Source organism: Falco punctatus (genome assembly GCF_963210335.1).
Source record: "Falco punctatus genome assembly, chromosome: 10".
Taxonomy (NCBI): domain Eukaryota; kingdom Metazoa; phylum Chordata; class Aves; order Falconiformes; family Falconidae; genus Falco; species Falco punctatus.
In genome coordinates, this window is record NC_137590.1 from 7249844 (window position 1) to 7265771 (window position 15928).

The window sequence follows — 15928 nt, forward strand, 5'->3', positions numbered from 1 at the left end:
CTACATAAAATTAACCGGCACTTTTAGGGTCAAGTTACATGCTGTATCAGAGAGTGGAGGGACGTGGGCTGAAATCCAAGTTCTGCTGAAGGTTACTTATAGTGACTGTAATAGCTACCAATCCAGCCATTTTGCTAATCCAGACACTCTGAACTGCTAAATCAAGGAACTTTCTCTGTCCTAGGGTCAATTCATAGACCTGCTCTACAAACCATTAGACAAAAGTCACCTTTAGCATATGACAGGTTTGTGCATAACTAGCTGTACTTTTCTACTAGCAGGTGCAACTTAGAATAAATAGACTGCAAGGTGCTCAGATACCAGTAAAATTAGAAGGCGTATTTGAAAGAAGGAATCTAGAGATAAAAGTAGTACAGATTTGTTTCTGCCTTTGCACAGACCCTCTCAGTGCTTCCTCACGCTGGCTGGAGCAAGACTTAATTCACTAGCACTACTAAACTGTCTTGAGACCTAGTGTTACAGAAATGTAAAGTATTTGAATTATTTATTAACTCCTTGGTTTTGCAGAACCTTTTAAAGTGAAATCTGCATCTTGAAATTAAACTACTCGGCCACTGAGGCTCCTTTAAGTAATGCAAGAGACAGGTCTCATAAGAATCTAAATATGGCAATGGGAAGTGCTCTCATTCCCACATAGACATATCCTGGAGACATAAAGGCCCAAATGAATGGATGGGAATGTTGATGTTTGTCTGATTAAATATAACTATTCAGTTCTTTGCACAGATTTGGTATTTTGAGAATTTACTCATAGCTACAATTACTCTTTTCAGAAAATTATAAATGGAGATTGACAATGGCTCTTGTCAGATGGATGACAGAGGAGATGGGTAATGTGCTGACAGCTGGGAATCCCATTAAGAGAGAGGAGTTAATCTTAAACTCTTGGTTGATTTACAGAGCGAGTGACACAGGCATAGGAAAAAGAGGCTGGCTGCTACAAATGTCAGTTGATATCACAAATGGAATTCCCTATGGAAGTTTCTACTCTAGTTTTACTGAAGATACAGCCAAGGAAAGTAAGTGTTTGAAAATGCAGGAAGAGGTGTTGCACTTTGGTGACACTAGCCTCTGCTCCATGCTTCTAAAACAGAGTGCAAAATTTTTGCTACCTGACTCATTAAAAACCAATGAGGTCCTGCAGCTCAAGTGTCACCCAAACTGCTTTGGAAACAGATGTGTATACGCTAGCACTGGTTAAACATCCTTTTCTGAATAGCATCAAACTACAGAGAAAGAACTCTCCATTCACAGCAGTCCTCTGCTGCAATAACCACTCCTGCTAGATGCCTGTATTTCTGCCCAAGGAGCAGGACAGGAGGCTAGAAAAGGCAGGGAAGGTGCCAGCTGAGGCAGTCACTTGCCTCAAGAGCATAAGCAGTGTAGAGAGTCAGAAAACTTGTCCCACCACTGCCTGGTGTTAAGCCATTTGAGGAAGAGCCATGCTGCTCTGACACTGCCATTCCCCAAAAGAGCAGAGCCTAGCACTTCTGAAATACAGTAAGGGAGCTCTGGGTACTTATTTATTTCAGTGACAGATTTATGATGTGTAAACTCTGACAGCATTTGACAACATTTTGAAAGGCAGCCGAGAGACAGACCAGATGGCAAACCTTGGGTATGACTGTCTTGTCCTCCATGAAGCTCATATATATTGTTATCTGGGATTACTATCTTATTGCAACTTGTGCCCTAACAGGGCCAGGAAAGGAGGTTGTTGCCACTTGCAGAAAACTATTCCTTGCAAAGAGTTTCTTAAAATAATTCATAAAATACATTACTTGCTAGTCACAGACTTGTTAACCCTTCAGACTAACGAGCAGTGGAGAACAGAAAAGCTGGTATTTTTCACAACCTCCATCATCTTCACCATCATCCTCTGATTTTTCTCTCCTCTTGGGGGGGTGGGGGGGGCACAGCAGTGACAGTTGCAAAGGTATTCCATTTCATAAACTGTGGGGGAAAAAAAGTTCTCTCTGTTCTTTAAAGGACTAAGACAGAAATGTGTCTTTTTTTGCCCTCTAGGCACAGAATTTTCCTTTTATTTCATGCCTCTTTAATAGCTGCAAAGATTGAGTTTGTGTCACTTTTAACGCCTACACACAGAACACAACACATTTTACAAAGGGAGTAACAGAGCGTTCCAAGACATCTACATCCAGCTGTAGTGTCCTCCTGAACCGCATACAGAAAGGAAGGATAGGACAGCTACATCAGATCTACTCAGAAATGCCAGATTTTGATTATGCAAAGGATTTCCAGCTTCAGTATTTCAATCTCAGATGCAGCTTTAAATAGCTTAAGGCTGAAAGAGATCTAAACATGACAGAATCTAAATATAAGCACTAAATCACATAAGACGACAGATATATCAGCTGTTCATACATTTGTCTATTTGCTAATTGTGCTTAAACACCACTTCCCCCCCCCAAAAAAAAAAAAAACCAACAAACCAAAAAAAGTCTTGGAGGAGAGAACTCAGCAAAGAGAACATTACACAGGAAGGTGTAAAGAGGTGGCAGGAGGGATGATGAGTGAACAGTACAGGCAGGCAGAGGAAACTAGAGTGTTTTTAAATGTAAGAACGATTTTAGTATTTCCTAGAAAAAAAGGATGTTGTTCTGCTTAACTGATCTTTTTTAAAAAAGAAGTCTCTGCCATCCTTCCCCATGTCCTCCCTTGCCACACAAAAATGATTGATTTTGTACTTATAAACTGGCAACTGAACACGTGTTTTGCAGCTGAAATTTACAAGTCTCTATATTTAACAAATTTCTTCCTCCTATCTTTATACTCCTGAGGACGCTCAGACATGGCTTAACATGGATTTTGTGCAATGAATGTTAACATTGTGCACTGACTGGTGCAAATCTTGCAGCGCTTGCCAGGCTGTCTTGCTTTGCACTCCAAACTGGTGCATACACAAAGCAGTTTCAGACACATCCGTTGGTTACCTACTGAACATCTCAGGCTTACAGAGATAACAAAGACAATGTATTTCTTTGCTTATCAGTTCAAAAAGCGTGTTAATAAACAGTTCGGCTCCAAAATGTGCTTTTTTGGTAAAAAAAAACACACTCAAAAAACCCAAAACACCTTTTTGCAAATATTAATGTTTCCAAGAGTTTTATATCTGTATTTTACAGTTTTTAATATTTACTTGTATTAAAATTATCTTTCCCTTAAACTAACCAGAAAGTAAATGTTACACCAGGCTCTATCTGCCTACCTGCCAATCATAGCAGGGGTTTTTTTATTCTGTATGTTTTTAAAATTTGTAATTTATGTCAATGTTTCTGCAGGGTAAAGACTAGACAAGCAATGATGGATCAGTAATATATTCAAAAAAATGTATTCAATGTGCCATGAAACCTACAACATATGCTAAATTAGAATTTAATAAAAACATGTTTCTAGTTTTATAAATATTACCAGTTCTTTGTGATTATATATAAAAAGTGTGGAAGAGAGTAGTATGATTTATAAATTGGCAGTGGTCCTTACAACTCTGTAGGGTATATATAATTTCTAATGTTGTGCTACGTAGAGCTGGATTTCAGCCAGGATGTCATGAATTTAAGAGCAACACCACGTTCCTTGGGAGGAAAAAGAAAGGGAAAAAAACTCACCACAATAAAAAAACCCCAAAGATTAAATATATTCAATTATAGTCAGTTAGAATGTTCTGTTCTTAAACAGCTCTAAGCAGAATGGAGGAGAAGAGGGTGACAGTGAGTCTTTCTTCACCCTGTTCTGTACCCACACCACTGGCTTCCCACCTTTGCCTTTCAAAGTCCAGGCACTGCATTTATTAAGGCCTGTGTGCGCCTTGCTGTTGGGCTTTCCCTTTCAAGGGGATTCTGAATCTGGTCACTCAGCTTTTTGCATCCAGGTTTTTCTTCCCCTCCTAGGGCCAATGAGTCTTCCATCAGATGAAGCAATACATAATTACTGCCCTAAATTGTCTGTGGAGTTTGTGTACATTATGAGATATTTTTAAAGGATCAGAGGTGGAATGTGCATTTCTGGCTGGAGTCTGAAGGACTCCTTAACAGAATAGACATCAAATAAGAAACAACCTCTGTGACATGCACTGAGCTATCAGGAGCCCGTAGGGGCGGGGTATCATGTGCTGCACATTCCTCCTGTGTTGGGAGGAAGGAGACAGAAATGACTGCAGCTAATCACCACCCCCAATGGTGTGATTAGCTCATGATCACCACTCCCCTAGGGTTTTCTTCTTGCTGACATAAATGCTCTTTATTAAGGGAAAAAGGCTATTTTTGTTCAGAGATTGGTTTACACAACAGCTGCTTCTACTCTTAAGTGGTATGGCTCACACTAATTAATACAGTCATACAATTACTATCGCTGAGGCAGAGCTGCCTTAATCCAAAACATTCTGCTAGAAATATTTACTCAGCAAGCTTTCCAGCATCCCTGCACACACTGGAGTTTTAAATTGTACACACAGTATATGCTATCAAGGTCTGTTTGCTTTTGCATCTTTCTTCTTACCAAACCATAATGTCCATCACACCAAGCAGTTTTGTTTTGTTCGAGCCTAGTCCAAGCCCCTTTCTCACTTCTGAGGAAATTTTATAATGAAGCTCTTCACTAACAAATATTCAGAACTCCTACATCCCCAAGCAGATTTCAAATCATTTGCTGAAGTTTCACAAAAAGAAAAAGAAGTGGAAATCACATTAGAGAGGTTTTGGACTGGGGGTAAAACTAATCTACTGACCAACAAATTCTGCACTAATTTTCATGCATGCTGTCTGACGCAGACAAAAGCTATATTAGGGACAAAAAATATTAATACCATTACTTCTCTGTTTGCACAGACACTATGAAACACCATGGCTAGGTTTGAGTCTCATCCTTCAAACCGTATATAAGGCTTGCAAGTTAGATAGAAAGGAAGCAACCAGAATTTTAAGACTCAAAAAAATCTAAAAAACATACAACAACACCACCCCTCCAAAAACAGCCACCCTAAACAACAACCAAAACTGTTTAGAGTCAGCCACTCCAAAGCTGTAATAATTGATTCATAAAAAATGGAAACTATAAATAAAACTGAAATTTACCAAGCTTCATCATTTGAATCATTGTTCTGTTTCCAACATTTATTAGTTCAAAAAGCCAAACAGCTTCATCCAAGGATGAAAAAAAAGTAAGATCACCGACTGCAGGATGTCATAGTTTATATTGGAAATTATTGGTAATATATGCTTAAAGTGTATCTGCACTTGGAGATACTTCAGTGTATTATTCCTAATTAAGTAACCCAAATTAAGTCCATGCTAGGTGCTATTATTCTGAAGAATACTCACATACGGTATTAAAAAAAAAAATAGAGTATTTTAAATATGTGCCTTACCCCACTATTTAGGTTGACTTTCAAACACAGACAAGTCTGAATTACTTGTGCATACTATCTTTATCAAATCTAACTACTTAGCTGTACTAAATACTTTTGCTACAACAAGGTCATACCAAAGTTATCGGAAAATATGGATGTTCACAAATTCTTGATAAAAACGAAGTAAAAGAAGAAAGTAGGATAGCTCCGGCCTGGTCTAATCAGTTGGAATACAATAGTATCTATTTGCCCTGGGAATTACGATAAAATAAGATCCAATCCCCATGAATACAAAACAGCTATTTCAGGAGCAATAACTGCAGTTCAGTAGCAAAGGGAGAGCAAACACTTAATTTGAGGGTTGTGTTATTTTTAAATCTACTCCTTTTTTTATCCTTTTTCTTGCTTGGAGAGTTGCATTTTCCTGGTTAGCGCTAACAGAATCAGCCTGTATTTTCCCTTAGCTGTTCTCATGTCTGAAACATCTGTGTCCACACTGGTAATTTCATGTTAGCAAGTATCAAACAAATCTTGAATGGGATACAATTTATTCACTATGAATTCATTACCTTTGAGAATCAGCATCAACTACACCTTCTAATGATCACAGATATTTTCTGAGCTAACAACCCCCAGTAACAGCATAATCTCACTGACCGAGGCAGACTTGTTGCCTAAGCAAAATGAAATTCCCCTCAGCTTTTTCCTAAAACTTTTATTTCCTGTCCAGAAAACTTAAGTAGTGAACACCGTGTGATTTATATCAGCCTGTATACAAAAAGAAATCCACAGAAAAATGGAATGCAGCATCACAAGATGCCTCATGAAGTTCCTCCCACTCACTCCCTTCATGGCTATTTGCTCTACAAGTATACGTGGGTCTGGGTCAAGCACAACACAGCCAAACACCGGAGTGTTTGGAGCCAAACACCCCATAAGGTAGGCACAGTTTTGGCACCAGAGGACAAATTTATCTTTATTCTACCCCACTAGGGCCTGAAGGCAAGAAACACTGTTTCAGTCTTAGCCTCACTGGTCTTGACTTTGGCTTTCAAAGAAGGAAGGTTTGTGCCACCAGGTCTTTTGATATATACAACCGTACATGTGTGAGAAAGTGGAAACTACCAGTGTACTTCTGCAGGCAAATTTCTGATCCCCAAAGCCCAATGACTTCGGTTCCCATTAAACTTGGAAAGATTTGAATTATGGTTTAGAAATATTTTGTTCTAGTGTTTTGTTTACTACCCTCTTGCAAAACAAATTCTTAAAGGAAAGCAAGATAAACTGGCCCATTTGTAGCTTTTACAATCCCTGACACAGAACCTCATACTTTCTGGAAGACCTGCCATAAAATGGTACAGAGGAATGGGGAAATTTAAGCCGAAGAATACCAAAATGTCATTGCATCTGTGATGCTACTACCTTATAATCAAAGGTGTATGTTTCTTTCAGGTGTGTTTCTGTAGCCAGCTTCTTCAGGGCATTTGAGTAAAAGCCCTGAGATTTCAGGAAAATTTGTAGTGTTGGGAGGTTTTGCCCTTCTAATTTTTTGAAGAGCTTTTAGAACAGAATAGAGATTTTCATTTGCAAGTCAAGCTTCTGTCAGTAGATAGAAAGTCTACAGATTACCCTGTAAAGATTACAGATCAAAGTCTACAACTCATAACCACGTTTCCCAAAAAGCTTAGAAATTAAGCAGGTCTTATTAGCAACAGATGATTCAGCAACACAGTCATACTAAAAAGAGAAAAAGAAGAGGTACTGAGGTACAGAAGAAATGCAGGGAGTTCTCTAAGGCAGCCATGGGCATGACTTAGAGTTGAGATCCCCAAACTGTGCTTGACATGACTGGCAGTCCACATACTGAATGGTCAGATCTGAAACAAGAAACCACATTGACTTCAGGGATACTTCAAGCTTATCAAGGACACAGAGCAAAATAATATGGAGTGCTAACAGTGATCTTCTGGACCAAAAAGTTTTGAAAATATTAGGATAAAACTTGTTAAAAATCACTTGTAGATAAGCATTGCAAGGGTACACCAGATACTGACCATTCTGGCTAGATTAAGGTGTCTCCAGTATGGAATAAATAGGTGAAGGAACCTGGTCTTCAGGCTCTGTACCCATTAATGACTCCCTTCATACAAAGGGTAACCATGACAGGAAACCTGCAGGACATTAACACTTCATCTTTCACTAACAGCACAAATGTAGAGATTAGTTCAAAATTAGGCACCCAGCCACTATTTCCTCTGGTTGAAGTCTCTTGCAAAAATAGAAAAGGGATCTCTGTAAGGAATCAAAACAATCTCTGATTTTCAGTCTTGAACACACAGCTAGATAAGATCACAAAACACACCACAGAGTGAAAACATAAGCACTATTAAAATCCTTGGTCAGGAATCCACATTTAAAGGTCCCCACATCCCCTGGTCTGTTTACCATATTGGATGCCATAGGAATTCCCTTTCTGTGCACCTGGATGCTGCTCACTGTCATCACACAGATCCACAGACTCAACAGGCACCAAATTCTCTACACACTAACCTGAAATAAACACAGTGGACTTAAACTGAGGCATCATTAGGTTTTCAATTACCTCTACATAACCAGTCCTCTCTGAAGATAAATCGGAGCTGGAGCTACTTATGTGCTTTCCTGATCTAGGTGTCCTTGCTCTGCCTTGACTATTATTAATACTGTGGAAGAAATGTTCGTAGCAGTCTCACACATTAGCTTCTCCTGCTATGTGCCTAAATGTGCTTTTGTTTGTTCAGACTGTAAGCAGAGTCACGGATAGACTGACTGGACTGATAAACTGTCTATATGCACATAAATCCCAGTAGCTCGGTCCATAAGGAACTGTGCATGAATGTCTGCTGTAGGATGGGTTTTTGCACAGCTACATAGACAACAGAATGATTCTACCTGGAGGAAAGACATATTTTGAAAATTTGGCTCTGAAAGCTCTAATTGGATGGAAATAAGTAATTTAAACATTTATCAGATAATTTTAAATGGAACAACAGATCACTACCAAATTAAGCAGCTTGTAGCTATGGAAGACCTTAATCATGGCGAAGGTATGGACACAGCACTGCAACAGCTCTGAATGACATACAGTTGATGCATGTGGTCTGCCTATGACCAAGAGCATCAAATCATCACAGAATCCTTACTGTCTTGCACAACTCTGGGACATTTCCCTCAACATATGAGGCAATTTCTTCTTATATTTTTATTAATTAATTTTCTTTTAGTAAATGTAATGTTACTTTTATTGAGAAAGAGACTGACATCACTGAAGATTGATGGCTGTTAGCCACAGAGTAGCTACAAGGCCACCAGCGATGCAAGCTCTCCCAGAAACTGTTTTCTCCTTTTCCCTCTCCCTGTCCCCACCAGGCGTCTGACCCAGCCCTGACCTGGAGGGATGAGAGGCAAGTTAGCTCTTTTTAGGTCTTCTATTCTTTAGCTCCTAAGGTAAGAATACTAGCGAGGGGCCCAATTAGTGCCAATTGCATTAGTCATTTCTGCAATGACACCCGTCCATTGGGAATTCATCTCAGACAACCAGTTTTCAAACAAGCCGCCAAACAGCTGTCAGATGATAACGGATTTTGATCATTGCTGACCTGAACACACTCAAACTAGAGGCCTCAAGATGAAAGATGCATCCCATACAGAGTCCCCAGAGCCATCCAGTCCCTCAGAACACTGATACAATTCTATCTGAACACAGCTTTTCAGGAAGTGGCTAAAATAAGACTCACAAGCCTTAGTAAACATCTGAAGAGAACTGAAGTCAAAAGGCATTAGTTAGGAAGTTACCCTGTCTGGCCTACTCACACTATTACAAGATTTAGTAGCCTGCAAGCCTAGCAGTGGCCAGCTTTTTGACTATACCCATAACGTGCCATTTTCTTCAGAGAGGATCCAACTTTTAGAAGTGCAAGCCAGGAAGGTAGTAGTGACAACAACAGTCAGGGCTAATAAAAAATGCCAAGAATAATGTTAAAAAAACCCTCCAAGAATAAAACAACCATCTGAAGAAACACTTTCTTTGGCTTACCTTAAGCAGAAGTGGGTATTTGCAAATTCTCTGAATTGGAGTCAGCAGATAACCCTCTAGTGGAATGTCTGTCGTCTTTCTGCCTCCCAAAAGCATGCAACCCTATAATCAAAAAAGGAAACAAATGTTATGTGAGACACAAAGCTCTTGGACATGATTTTATATTCCTATAACGTGTATTATGGTCAGAAAGCACTTTGCCACACATAAGATACAGGAAATGGGACTTCATTCACTACTGAAATACAGCCATCAAGCCTGCAAAGTTCTTTGAACATCAGCAAAAGAAAGTTTTCTGTGGGTAACAGTGGTTGTGTAGAAAGGTATCTTCCCTGAGAACTATTATACAGCTGGTGACTCAAAAACTGTCATAACAATACCATGATAATCAGCAAACCTAGATGCACCATTATGTAAAGAAGCCAGCCTAGCCACAGAATTGATACGACCATTTGTCTTTGTTCACTATGCAAAGCACTGTTGGTCCAGAAAACTCTTGAAGGCTAAAATAAAGCCTACTAACTAGTAATCATGTAATTAACTCTAGTTCAATCCTTATTATGAAGGAAATCGAAGTGAAATTGAAATGAGTCCTCTACATCACGTCCACCAAGTCTCTGGCAAAACATTATGTCTAAGCACAGCTGGACAAACAGCATGGGTGCACCAGCTGACTAACATGTAGCTCGCAACCAGTCACAGCATATGCTGCTGCTTGTCCAGCAAAAAAATGCTACAGGACATGCAGGCAAGGCTACCTTGTAGGTAGGAGGTGCAAGAGGCAATGAAATGTAAGGAAATAAGGTTTCATCTGTCACTTCCAAACAGAAAGGTGAAAGGCATTTCTCTGCCTAGAAAAACTAGTACTCTCCAAGTTTTGTTTAAACATAGTAAGGAAGAGGACAAGTATTGGACCAATGCACCAAAAAAAACAAGTCCAAACAGATTTTAGGCTGAGGAACAGAAGCAGCAACTGATCAATCCTTGCAATACTCACATGAGTTCACATAAATTTGGAGAGGCCTTCATTCCAGAAGAATCATTTCACAGATAAATTTGCACACACCACCTCAAAACAAGTGATGCTGAACTTCTCAGTAGATTATGGAAATTCATTTCTCAGGATTGACATGAAAGGGGAGTATAAAAATCGTGTATGGCACTGAAAAAAAAAATCTACAGTCCTTGACTTGTCCTTATATTGTCACAATAATCTGTAATGTCTGTATGATAAACAAATACTGACCTACTGTAAGATTTTTATACATTTCCCTAAAGATTCTGTTATTGGTTGCTGCCAGAGACAGGTAGCGGACTCAGACAGACTTCAAATCTATTTCAGATAAACCAGTCTACATTCCTATGTTTGACCATGAATCTGGACAACTTTGCTCCAAAAATCACCCCTGTTGCAAACCTGTCCTGTCAACAGGAGCTGAAGTTTAAATTCAGTTCAGCCAAGATGTGCTTGCTTTGGGGCATCACTGATAACATTTTCCCCTGTGAAATGTAAGCTGCAGCTCAGACACAATCTGAAATTTGGTCCTTGGCTGTAGTTCAACAATCCTCCTCTGCAAGGAATGTTCACAGACATCATACATAAATCTCATTAGTCCTAACTGGTATTTTTACAGACAATCGTCTGTAAAATAACCCTTCCCCAGGCTACTCTAGATCTGTGACGTTGGCTACCAGCTCACAACGCTCCCTGTCCAATTTTCCAGCTCTCGAGTGATTCAGTTCTTCCCTTCTCTTCTTTCAGCCCTCTCTCTAGCTCTGGGCTCAAAACTGCCCTTTAACACTTACTGATTCTTCAAACACATTCCCACATTCTGTATTTCAGCAGCTGTGAGAGGGCAATTGGTCCAAATCTATCCTCACAAGCACAGCTTTGTATTTGAATGCAGCTTTCTCTCCATGGTGGCATTATAGCATTGGTGTTAGGAGGCAGTGGAGAAGATAAAGGAGACCTGGAAGAAATTACAGCAACCACAGCAAAGCAGACACTTCAGTGTAACCTCTCCTCCTGTATTTACTGCTATTTTAAGAGTCTCTTGGATTCAGGTGCTAAAGCAAGCCACAGCAGACCGTGTGACATCTTTTATGTGCCTCGCCATCAGTTTGCCAGCTGCTGCCGGTAACACGGAGATGAGGCTGTTGCCAATCCAACTGAAGTGCAGAACCCTCTGAATGTTGGGAAGGATGGTGTTTACATGCAATTTTGTCTCTCCTCTTTCCCATTAGATTCCCTCACAGAAGCACCCAGAGGAACTCACAAACAAGGAAAGGGTCATTTGGTGACTCAAACCAATGGTTTAACAAGGTTCATTAAAACTCAGACATGACAAAGATTCTGACTACCCAACAGCATGAGTGCTTGTCCCTGCTGCTCCCTCTGAGGCCTATATTTTGTGGCTAAAAGAATGCTCTGACCCTGCTTGTGACAGACAATTATGCAGAAGTTTTCTTTTGCCATACTATATTGGGAAAGAGCAGAAAGAAGAGTAGGTTCTTAGCAAAAAGACAGCCTTTCTTTTGTCTCATAGCATTTACTAAGGAAAAAAACTAGCGAGCTGATTTAGTCCCTCACCTATATGCCAACCCCATTCCAAATGCCATACATCCATGGCTAGGAAAACAAGATATTCTAACATCAAGCAGAACTGGGGTAAGGGCTAGGAGGAGAAACATCCACGAAAAGAAAGAAAAATAAGGAATGCTGGGCAGAAGGCACTGTCTACTGGTTGTGTCTCCTCCGAAGCCCAGCCTCTATGAGAAGCATTTGAAGGCTGTACACCACAGTCCCTCCCAACATAGATTCTAATACATCATGGGTCGGATGGGGAGTTAGGTCATTTTTGATACAAGCAGCAGTCATGCAGTCAAAACAATTCATCCAGACTACATTTCTTGCCCACAACTGGACTCATGGGGAAAAGGACGTCAGAAGCAGGCCATATTTTTCTGGTGGGTCTGCAGATGGGGAATTGGTCAGAGAACTGAGCAGGGAATCAGATCCACTGGGAACTAGTCACAGACCCAGCACTGACTTATTGCATTACTCCTTTCACAATCTTTGCTCTAATTTCCTCTTGCTACTTAAAAAAAAAAAAAATAATCTTCCCTGTTTCCACTGAAATCACTCATACCAGAGGATAGTAGACCATACACAGACATAGTTCTGTGCCTGAACTCATCAGTGATTTCAATACCTATCCATCCTGAGTGCAGCATACCTGGAATGGATAATGTCTGCAAAATGCCCGGCATTCCTGGGATACCAAAGGGTTATTATGAGTACAGTGCAAAGTCAGATCATTAAGTCAAGAGTGCTAGAGAAGGTGCTTACCAGAAGGAATGTTCTCACTGTTGGGATCTTGTTCAATTCCATCAGCAGTCTGAGTGCTTTCTCGTGGTTGCTACAGTACTCCTCGTACACAAAGAATTTGTCTTTCTGCAAGGAAAAACATAGTAACTTATTGACTCAGACAAAACTGGAGTGACTATTTTGTCTCAGTCTGATACCAAGTTCTTTAAAAAGGGGCATGCACTCAGAGTGGCATTAGGGTTCTAGTCTACATGAAGCGCGTGACATTCCTCTAATGTGAATAATGTATACAGGTGTTCCACTAATTTCTAACTTACTGTGTTGTAAGTTAACATCAGCTTTCTGAGCAGAGACTTCCAGCACTTTTCCTCTTAACGCATCACCAAAAAAATATATTCTTTGCTAAAGAATGGATCTTGCTATCTCCAAGATATTTGACATGTTGTCAGGATATTCCAGCAAACTAGCCAGGAGCAGAGTAAAGCCAGGAGCAAGGGCGCTGACATTTCTGAGCTGTGCTGACCACAGCCTCAGGAGGAAGAAGCAGAGGTGGCTGGGAAGAACCAAGGCCTGGAAGAAGGTCAGAGTTCTGGAGGGGAACTATAACACACAGCAACCAGCTGGAAATCCCCTGCCTTTCAGGGCTGAGAGGGAACCCCTAGTAAGTTGGCTGGCTCATTTTGTGTTCTGAAACAAACAGCAGACTTCACTATTTCAATGCAACACTAAACAGTGAGCCAGCTGTCCGTAACAATTTCCCTCAATGCAAGAATTTAATCAAATACACACAAAAACCCCAACATACTACAGAAATTACAGGAAGGGAAAGGTAGCTTCATAACTAGATTGAGGTACTTACACTGGAACATGTCACACCCACCAGCACATGCAGTGGAATGAAATTCCCTGTTAAGAAACAAGGGTCAGCTGGCAGCACCAAGTTCTGCTTTACTGATCTCCAGAATCAAGTAACTTTTTTTTCTAACTAAAACAATTGGAGATGCTGCACCCATTGCAAACACCAGGTATCTGGAAACACTGAAATGTTGTTACTGCTTCTCTTGTGAATCTGTTTCCATGTCTGAGCAGATCAGGCAAGGAGCAAGTTGATCCTTTCAAGGCTGTTGGGTAGGGCTGAACTTTCCGCAGCCATGATATGTGATTTCAGTATTGCATTCAATGGAATAAAAGGGAGGGTCAAGAGACTCTTCGGTTAAATGATTTAGAAGCAAAAAAAGTCCCACCTTTTTTTGGGTATTTCTCACAACAGTAGTTTCTTTCCTGGTTCAGGTCTGCTACTATGCCACAATGCAGTGTCATGCAGAGGTACGCAGACAAGCTACTTTGCATCTCAAAAGTAATTTAGATGCATGAGCATAGCACTCTGCCAGGGGTAATATGCGAGGACTTCCAGAGCTGGCATCTCAGGGCAACATGCCTGTAGACAATGCCTTCCAGAGTTTGTTGTGGCATTCGCATCATTAATTTTCTATTTAGGATCCTGGGCTGAAAACATTCTACCTGAACCTTTTAATCTCACCAGAACTTGGAAGTGAATTTTTTTTGAGCTTTGATTGGACTCCTAGCACTCTTCAGAGATGTAGAGCTTCCTGAGTTAGCTGAAGGTATCTGCAACATCTAGCTACTTTTAAGACAGCTCTTGGTGATCCAAACAAAAATCTACTGCCAACAGAAAGGGTTAAGTAACATGAATCCATGGGAATACAGCTGCACTTACTGGGTATTCCCTTTGCTATTGTCACATGGAAAATAAATTGCATTAATATTAGTTTAGAAGAATTTGACATACTGGTTAGATGCTCCGTGGGTAGATGTACATGGTCAAAGACTGTAAAATGCTTTTGGGTTTGGTTTATCACTAATCTGATGGAATTTTTTCCCTTCTTGTACTTCCAAAGGAAGATTTAGGAATAAATAGATATATGTCCAAACACAACAACAATGGTACAAAGCAAATAAAGCATCAGCCACAAAGAATATGGTGCAAAGAGCTGGAATGCAGATGTTCAAGACTTTTATCCTTCATCTACAGCTGTTCATATTAGTACTCGATTTTAATACTGGGAAGCTGAAAAGAAACAAAGGCTTCTGACCACCAGATGCAGGAAAAGGCAGGGCTGGGTCCATAGCACAATAGAAGAGGCATTTGAAAGGCACAGGATTGTTTTCAACCATAAAAACTGGAGAGTTACAGAACAAGAAGACAGATATACAAGTTTCTCCTGCATTTCCTCCTCTCACCTCTCCTCAACTCCCTGGATGCACACAAGCAGCATACTTGAAACTAAAAATAGTAACCATTAACACAACAGCATCCGTTACATCAATGCACACAAAATGTCATCGCTCAGGTTTCTCACTGCAGCTTTGAGTGCCTAGAGTTTTGGGAGGTTGTATTTAGATCATGACAAAATCCCCTTGCTAAAGCTCAAGTCAGTACAATAATTATACACACACCAGAGTGCTTTCATCAAGTCTTTCCCAGCTGTCCTTCATGCATGAGACCCACAAATATGAGAACTATGCTTTAAATTACTCAGTGTCTGAAGTGTTTAATTTCCTCTCTGGGTGACATTCAGTCCTGTACTCTCCCATCCCCTGATGAGGAAATTATCAGTTACATAATTACAGATGTTAGCTCAGTAATTCTGAGCCTGCAGTTACTCTGTATTGACGCGTAATTATGGTCAGAGATGTGACCACATAAAAATAGCACCTTCTTACTCAGCAAATCTACTGGATACACAGCTAAACCTTCTGATTTTGGTAACAGGAGTAAGTCTATGCTGTTCTTAGTTTGGTTAAAATAAATCTTTAACCAACAATTGATTCTCCAAATATGTTATTTTGGGTCCATTAGAACTGCCCACAAATTAGCACAGATTTGAAAACAGTTTTGACTAGAAAAAGCAAGACATTTGGAAAATTGTAACAATTTTATTTGGACATATTTTTAACAAGACATGGCATTTTCTTGTTTCAAAGCAGGCTGAAACCAGTTTTGTCAACATAAAAACCTAAACAGAAGATACGATTCTTAACAAAAGACGACCCCTGATGACTTTGACAGTAAAAACTGCTCATTCATGCAACAGTGCTCCTAAAAATGAGAAGA

The 15928-nt window shown here is 40.0% G+C and overlaps 1 protein-coding gene across 2 annotated transcripts in view; it reads right to left on the minus strand.

Annotated features, from left to right (window-relative positions):
• Window positions 1-15928, minus strand: part of PREX1 (phosphatidylinositol-3,4,5-trisphosphate dependent Rac exchange factor 1) — a 165333-nt gene that overhangs the window by 75471 nt on the left and 73934 nt on the right. For both annotated transcript variants that reach the window (XM_080404924.1, XM_080404923.1), the window contains exons 4-5: window positions 12814-12918; window positions 9465-9566 (exon numbers count right to left, since the gene is read on the minus strand). In XM_080404924.1, the coding sequence (XP_080261050.1) occupies window positions 9465-9566; window positions 12814-12918 (207 nt within the window). The remainder of the gene's footprint in view (window positions 1-9464; window positions 9567-12813; window positions 12919-15928) is intronic.